Source organism: Octopus bimaculoides, chromosome 19 (assembly GCF_001194135.2).
Source record: "Octopus bimaculoides isolate UCB-OBI-ISO-001 chromosome 19, ASM119413v2, whole genome shotgun sequence".
NCBI classification, from domain to species: Eukaryota; Metazoa; Mollusca; class Cephalopoda; order Octopoda; family Octopodidae; genus Octopus; species Octopus bimaculoides.
This window is the reverse complement of record NC_068999.1, coordinates 47,697,241-47,706,350: the sequence shown is the minus strand read 5'-3', so window position 1 is coordinate 47,706,350 and position 9,110 is coordinate 47,697,241. Positions and strand designations below refer to the sequence as shown.

The window sequence follows — 9,110 nt, the reverse complement described above, 5'->3', positions numbered from 1 at the left end:
GTAATTCTATAAAGCCACCTTCAGCTTCAACAACTGCTTCTACAGGAGATCTAAATCCCCTACAAGCTCGAATCAAGTGGTCCCGGTTCCTTTTGGACATTACTCTGACTATGGCAGCTTTCAAAGAACCTTTGGTGTGATAGGTGTGTTCATTGACCTCTCTCTCAACATCGCACCACATGTAATAGTCCCATGGATTGAGATCTGGGGAATTAGGAAGTAAATTTTAGGGATTATGTGATCATGAAAATTTTCAGCCATCCATTCTTGTGTTACTAGAGCCTTGTGTGATAGTGCAGAGTCTTACTGAAACACATATGACCTTCCATTGCATACACTGTCTATCCAGGGTTTAACAATTATTTCCAGGGCCTCAGTGTAGGCGGCAGAGTTAACTCTAAGAACTTGTGGAAACAAGTAAGGAGGCATCACATGTCGTTCATTGCTGATAACCCCTAAAACCATGACAGTTGCAGGAAATTTTGTATCCATAACATGTGGAACTTCAGAAGGGTCAGTCATCTGTCATTTCTTCTGTTAACTTTTTGATCTTGGTTGACATTTTTCTCATTTGAGAAAAACAAAATCAAATCTTCTTCTGCAGGATTTTTCAGTAAGAGTCTTTTAGATATGATGTAGTGATTTTCTTTCGCTTTTTCTGACAAATTGACCTATCCTCATCACATGAGACTTATATCTGATGTCTTCGTGGACAACATTTCAAACTGTTCCTTCTGACACATGGAGATCTTTTGCAATTGACCTCATGGACTTTCTGGGATTGTAATCAATGATCTGTTGAACTTGCTGAATAAATTCAGGTATTCTGATGATTTCAGAGTGTTTAGAATGCTTTTTATGCTTTGATACTGGTGATACGTTTCCATCTTCAGTCACTGGCTCCTTACAAATTTTGTAGACGAAAAATCTGGCAAATTTTAAAAATTGAGATATTTCTAAATCGCTATGCTAAGCTTTTATAACCACAATAACAGCATGCCTCTTCATTTCTTGAGTAAGCTGAGGATTTGCCATTATTATTTTCTGAAACAAAGATTATAAAGAGTTAGCAAAAATGCAGCAGTGACCCCCAAAAATGTATGTCCTCAAATACCTTACCTCAAATAACCCTAACCCTAACTCTAACCCTAACCCTAACCCTATATATATATATATATATATATATATATATATATATGATGGACTCTCCCATTTTGACATACAAGGCTAAATATATATGACGATATATATATATATCAGGTCATCCCATAAGTTTTGTCCACTGTGTGGCACCTTGGGACAAGTGTCTCCTACTATAGCCCTGGGCCAACCAGTGCACTGTGAGTGGATTTGGAAGACAAAAACATTGTGTGGTGTGTGTGTGCGCGCGCGCGTGCATGTTTGTGTCCACACCACCACTGCTTGATAACCAGTGTTGGTTTGTTTACATCCCCATAACTTAGCAGTTTAGTAAAAGAGACTGATAGAATAAGTATCAAACTTAAAAATAAGAACTGGGGTTAATTTACTATTTTTTAAAATCTCACAACGTGAGATATTCAGCAACAGTACTTTGTAGTAAAGATTGTTTGCCAACATAACATGGCAGTCCTGGTTTAGGACGAATGTTGCTGTAATTTAGCCTCAGGAGACATTGTCTCCAGTTGGCTATACAACACGATCTGTGTCCTTACATTTTCCCTTGTTCGAAAATGTAAGGTCGTGTCATATAGCCAGCTGGAGATGATGTCTTCTGGGGCTAAATTAGAGTAACATGAGTCCTAAGCCATGACTAGGGTCAATTTGTTGACTAAACCACTTCAAGGTGGTGCCCCAGTGTAGCCACAGACTAATAATGAGTAAAAAATAAAAGATTAGATATGTTTGCAATGCATTTTTTTGAAAAGCCTTGACTATAACTTTGAAGATTTTTATGTCTGTTCCTCAAGAATATAACAGAAACACTATTCCACCTATTAGTATTATTTTTGTTTTCTTTTTCATTAGATTACATTCTACAGTTATCCTAATCTCACGTATCACATTCTATAAACAACTGTTTGCAGAATTTCATTTGTATCCAGCATACCAATTTCTCTGTAGAAGAGACAGGAACATTAACTGAATTTTCAGAATTTATCTACAACTTTTAGTAGTTCTTCAACATAACCCTTTGTTTTTGCAAAGTGTTTGTATGTATGTATATATATATATATATATATTGGTTTACCAAAGTAGCTTCTTGTAAGTTGTTTGTCAGCCTGCCAACAATGCTATTACTTCTCTCATCTAACTGCTCATCTTAAGAAAATAGTCTTTCTACTTTCTGAACAGGACCACCTTCTTATATACAAGAAACTAAGCAGGATCTCTGTTATAAACCATTGCATCTAATTCTCTAGTTTATTAAGCTTTTTGCTAGTTGATTCTTTCCCTGTAGTTGGAGATCTCTCATGAATTCTGCCAGGCAATGCTATAACACAATGCTCTTCCTTGACAACTTCACATTTCAGTGGAACTATTTGTTTTGGGGAAACTTCTATGTATTGTTGAGTGAAGGTGCACAGCTTAGTGGTTAGGGTATATTTAGCACATGGTTGTAAGCTCCCAAGTTCAATTCCTGGCGATGCATTGTGTCCTTGAGCAAGACACTTTATTTCACATTGCTCCAGTCCACTTAGCTGGCAAAAATGAGTTGTACCTGAATTTCAAATGGCGAATTTTGTATCACACTGAATCTTCCTGAGAAGTACATTAAGGATACACATACCTGTGGTATGGTCAGCTGTTTGCATATTAATTTCACAAGCAGGTTGTTCTATTTATCAGATCAACTGGAACCCTCATCGTCATAACCAACAGAGTGGCATTTCTGTTTTCTTATGTATTGGTGACTTGGCTCCCATTGCAGAGTCTGTTTAAATGATTCTGAAAATACTGAAAACCTGGAAGAAAAATCTTTAGATATCTTGAACCAAGACATCTAAGGGCCTTTTTTGGCAATGATTAAAGTAACTACTAGTAAGAGAAATTATAAAATCCCAGAGTCATTTGAGAAGTATCTTTACTTGAAAGGGTATTGATCAGGAACTGTTACTGAATGAGTTTTCAGTTCAAGAAATGAAGATGCTGTGGAACCTCTGATAGAGGAACAGGGAACCAGAAATTCAGATGTAACAGAAATAAAGGGAAGTAGTTCAAAATTGGAGTAAACACATATGATGAAGTTCATGAACTGGTCAAATATCTCATGAGAGGTAGTTCATAGTTTCTATTATACAAGTGATCTGATTGGGGCTCAAGGTTGTGTGTGTGTGTGTGTACAGACACACTCACCTATATTTAGAGAGAGAGAGAGAAAGAGAAATGATAGAATATATAAGTGAGTCAGTGAGAGTAATAAAAGTGAGTGGTAGTAAATAGAATAGCTGAAAGAAGATAAAACGAAATACAAGAAGAAAATGGAGCAAAGTTTGAAATAAAAACATTAAGAATTACTGAAAAGAATCAAAAATAAACCTAGTTGTATTTAACAGGTACTACAATGGTATGTATGTATGCATGCATGCCTGCTTGTTTATATGTCTATTTGTATGTATATAGGCAGGTATGTCTATATGTTTGTATGTCTGTATGTATGCTGGCATATATGCATGCATGCAAGTGAAAAATAAATCTCAGGCTTCTGGCTTCTAGATTATGAATTTCTACAACATTTTAAGTTTGGCATTTGTTTCCTAGATCAGCCTCATGACTCTCCTTACATAAACAAAATACAAAAACATGACCACTTAACATTTTTTATTATACATGTGAGGTTGCATGTTTAAAAAAAGAAATCGGTATATTTAGCACAAATGTGACAGCACAGTGCTGGAGAGATGGGTGTATACGTGCAGTTGCAGAGAATAATAACAATTATTATTATTGTTGCAACAAGCAAATAGTAAGTCTGTTGCAGCTGGTATATAGCTAAATCTGTTGCAACTGGCATATGGCAAAGAGAATTCATTCCTGTGGTTTTAATTCCTAGTTGAAACCAGATCAGTTGTAATATTTATGTTCTTAAAGAAAGACATGATGAGTACAAACATCAAAATCTGCCACCCCTTAAAAAAACAGAGCTTTTAGATGAAAGTAGAATAAACTTTTATTACTGTTTTTCTTTACTTTTATTGTAAACAATATAAATTTTATGAGATTCATTTCTTGAATCTTATTCTTTTGAAATTTTAATCAGTGCATTTTTCTAAACAATTTTACTGTTGCTTAACAAACATTGTCAAGTAGATATATTAGTTTGGAACCATATCTATCTATCTATCTCTCTAGCTATCAATCTATCTATCTGTCAGTCTGTCCATCCATCTGTCTATCTATCTATCCATTCATCCATCCGTCTATCTATCTATCTATCTATCTATCTATCTATCTATCTATCTATCTATCTATCTATCTATCTATCTATCTATCTATCTATCTATCTATCCATCCATCCGTCTATTTATCTACCTATCTATCTATCTACCTATCTATCTATCTACCTATCTATCTGCACAGTCTCCATCTACTAATTTTGACTCACAAGGTATTTGTCAACTTAGGAAGAAGACATTTTCCCAAAATAGTTTGTGTGTGTGTGTACTTCCACATGCCTTCATACTGACATCACTTGTGCTGTGACAGTTCTCGTTGATGGCCTGAAGCTCAATGATTCAATGTACAAAGACCAGTGGAATAAAACACACTTTTTTGCTATGGTTCACATCAGGAAGGGAATCAGGCCATTGAATACTGCTTGAAGATGACATCTCGTCCAACCCGTGGCCAACATGGAAAAAGCAAACAAAAAAATGAAATAAACAAAAAAGAACAGTCATGCTACATAATCATCATCATCATTGCCATTTTACACATATACATGTGTGTGTGTGTGTATGTTAAGTCTCATACGTGTGTGTGTTAAGTAATCATGTTGACAGTGGCCAGCAACAACTGACAATAACATTTGCACTTTTCAACTGATTTCATGCAAACTTAAAGTATGTCAATCACACATGCTTTTAGAAGTATTTGGGACAAAATGGGCTGAGCTGACCTAAACTGTTATATTTCACACTGACAACCTGTCTACATTATTACCAATGATACACTATGGTCATGTGACGTACCCCGTATAAAATTTCTCATTAACATAAACACAAAAAGAGGTGGAGATATGCTTCTATAAAATATGGATGATAAACCAAAGTCACAAATTATCAATATTTAAATGTAACAAGTCTAGTGTATATATACAAGTCTAGTGTATATTACTAAATCCAACAAGTCAGTTGTACCTGACTTTCATATTCATATACAAGCTTAGTGCAATTTCCTTTCTTTCATGTGTGCTGCTGTGCTATTGTCTAGGTCATAATTTTCCCATGAATACTATGCATCTATTGTGTGTATTGTTTATGGCCAGATACTTTTGAGGGGAAGCTAAAAAACGTATTTATTATTAGATATATTTCACTTTTAAATTTGGAAACATTTAAAAAAATTTCAATTCAGTTCTGGTTTTGGTTGTTGTTAATGATTTTTTTTTTGTCTCTGATTTTTGTAATGTGTGTGTGTCTTTGTGGCTTTGTATGTGTCTGCATCTCCATAACTTAGTTCAGCAAAAGACACCAATAGAATAAGTACTAGGCTTAAAAAATAAGTCCTGAGGTCAATTTATTCAACTAAAACTCTTCAAGGTGGTGCTCCAGCATAGCCACAGTCAAATGACTGAAACAAGTAATTGATAAAAGGTATATATATATATATATATATATATATATATATATATATATATATTCCTCCAGACGGTTTTCTACTAACCACTTGATAATATTTTTGCATTTGATTCTCAATTCTAATCATTTTTATGATATTTTACATCTAATCATTTCTTTGTATAATAGGGCTCACCTGCTTAGTAAATACTGCTTTCATTATTTTATCACAGTCATAATCTCCCTTTTTCAAACAAACATCAAGGTAGTCCAACTATGTTTAGTGTGCAAAAAGGCCATCTTTAGTTTTGACTTGCATAAATGTCAATGTTGTTTGTTAATTTCCATAAAAATTTATTTATTTACTTTTGTTTTAAAGTGAAAGAGAGGAGAAAGGGAAAGACGCATGTATGTGTATATGAAATGGATGTGTGAGAGAGAGAGAGAGTGGGCATGAAAGGGTGTGTTGTCATGTATACATACATACATAAATTCATATGCATACATTTTTTTTGTATGTATGTGTGTTTGTGTGTGTGACAGAGAGAGAGAGTGATTTCAAAATGACACTCAATCTCTCTCTCTCTCTCTCTCTCTCTCTCTCTCACACATGCATACATGACAACACACCTTTTCACTCTCTCTCTCACTCTCTCTCACTCACTCTCTCTCTCTCTCACACACACACACACACGTACACATCCATTTCATATACATGTACGTACATTTTCACTTTCTCCTCTCTTTCACTTTATAACAACAGTAAATAAATAAAACAATTTTTACGGAAATTAACAATGACATTTATGCAAGTCAAAATGAAAGCTGGTCTTTTTACACACTAGACATGGTTGGATTACCTTGTAAACTTGAAATATTCTATAATAAAAGGAAATTCAGTTTCAGTCAAACTGTCTAACCCATGCCAGCATGGAAAGCAGATGCTAAATGATGTTGATGATATATTTATGTGTGTGTGTGTGTGTGTGTGTGCGTCCTCATCATCATCGTTTAACATCCTCCTTCCATGCTGGAATGGGTTGGATGGTTTTTGTATCCCAACGTAAATTCTAAAGATATCTTTTTATTTCTATGAGACCTTTTAACACGTAGTTTTTATTAACACCCAACCAGTGCTAGATAGTTCATATAGAAACTGTAAGCAGGCAGCGTGTTTTAATTATGTGGAGCATTGGAGATAAATTATTGGTGGAGTATTAAGTACAGTGCTTTGAAGGTGAGACATACCAGCAATGACATGGGGAAGGAAGGCAGGTAAATCTGTTGGGTGTGGCTGAAACGATACACAACTTGCTAGTTCAGAGGAGCAGGAACCATTATTATGTTGATAAAAGAAACAGAAGGAAGACAGAATGTTTTTGAAACATAGCTGTGATAACGTCTAAAATAGAAGACTTATCTTTATTGCTTAAATTCCAAGCAATTTTTCTTGATTACACTTGATATGTAAGCATAACTATAAACATACATTTCTTATGTACAATCTCACCGAATCCAGTAAAATCTTGTTAGGTCATGTATTATCATATATATAACTCTATGAAGTAATTCACTATTAATTTTATCATATGGACTTTATATTTACCAGTGGGCATGAGTGTGAAATTCTTACATTCTTAAATAAAGTCAAAAGCCCATCACACACACACACACACACACAAACACAAACACACATATATATATTAGTTAACAACAGTGTACAGTAAGATCCATAATGGAAGAGTCTGAGAAGTGTAAAGTTCCATTGCTGGGAAACATACGGAAATTAGCAACAGAAAGGGTATCTAACTCTAGAAATCTGTCTCAGAGAATTTTATGTGAGCCATACAAATATAGAAAAGTGAACATTAAAACAGTGATGATATATAAAACAAAAATACATAAATGTATATATATTTATATACATATGGCATCCGTGCCAGTGGAGCGCTAACAGCACCATCCGAGCGGGATCACTGCCAGACCAGCAGTCTTGCTTCCATGCTGGTGAACACACCATTTGAGCGCAATCGTTTCCAGCTTCACCTTACTGGCACTTGTGCCAGTGGCATGTGAACAAAACATTGGACTGACTCCTGTGCAAGTGGCATGTAAAAAACACCATTTGAGCGTGGCTGTTACCAGTACTGCCGGACTGGCCCCCTCCGTGCCGGTGGCATGTAAGAAGCACCCACTACACTCTCGGAGTGGTTGGCATTAGGAAAGGCACCCAGCTGTAGAAACTCTGCCAGATCAGATTGGAGTCTGGTGTAGCCATCTGGTTCGCCGCCAGTCCCCAGTGAGATCGTCCAACCCATGCTAGCATGGAAAGCGGACGTTAAATGATGATGATGATGATGATGTTTATGCGTTTGTATCATGTGTTTCATTGAATGTAGAATATTGTGGCAAGTGAATTTTAAGGTTTCTGGGAAGAACTAAAATTGTGCTTGAAGGATTTTATATGCAAAAAATGAACTATCTTCAGTTATTCTCATTCAGTTTGTTCCTCCTGGTGTTGTAAATTCTGTCAAATGGGTCTAAAAGATAGTCTTTTAAGTTTGTCATTTTGCTAGCATTTCTGTATTTGTTGACAATTTCTCTGTTTTTATCAGGTTTCCTTTTGTAATTGTGTTCATTCTTAGGTCCAGATTGTGGCTATTTCTGTCTGGAATTGCTTTTTGGAATATAATTCCTGTTCCTTTATATAATGTTGAAATCCTCATATTCTATCTAAAAGACAGGTGTTGAAGGTTTCTAATAGGCTTGCTATAATTATCTAAATATCCTGGAATTAATCACTTATAAAAACGTTTAATATACTTCGTCCCTACAGCTCATTAATATCTGGAATTAATATTATTTTCATATCCAATTTTATTTACTCCATAGCAATTTTGATGCAAGAGGTTCTTTTCCTCATTAAATCTCATATTTAAAATACCAAACAAATGTGTTTACTTTTGTGTTCTTTCTTTGCAGGTAATCAACAAAACCAGATTGTCCCAGTATCAAGTGTGACAAATGATTTCGCATATCTAATTGAGAAAAACAAACATCTTGAACAGCAAGTGTCCAATCTTCTGCAAGAATTGGAAGATCTTCGTACAATAAAGCATGTTCCTCATGTCCACCAAGCAGGCTATGGAGAATTGAAACTAGATGTTATCCAAAAGTCACAGGATTTAATCAGAGCTAAGGAAGCCTTACAAAGTAAGATTTTCTCAAACAAAAACTATTTCATTGAAAGCAGTACAATGCAAAATATTTTCATCTCTGCTTTGCAATTTTATATATATATATATATATATATATATATATATCGGATATTAATTTGAAAATCAACAAAAT

At 34.9% G+C, this 9,110-nt stretch overlaps 1 protein-coding gene across 1 annotated transcript in view; it reads left to right on the top strand.

Annotated features, from left to right (window-relative positions):
* The window catches only part of LOC106877015 (kazrin), a 55,975-nt gene that overhangs the window by 43,522 nt on the left and 3,343 nt on the right, over positions 1 to 9,110 (top strand). Inside the window, exon 3 of the mRNA XM_014925794.2 lies at positions 8,742 to 8,972. Coding sequence (XP_014781280.2) covers positions 8,742 to 8,972 — 231 coding nt within the window. The remainder of the gene's footprint in view (positions 1 to 8,741; positions 8,973 to 9,110) is intronic.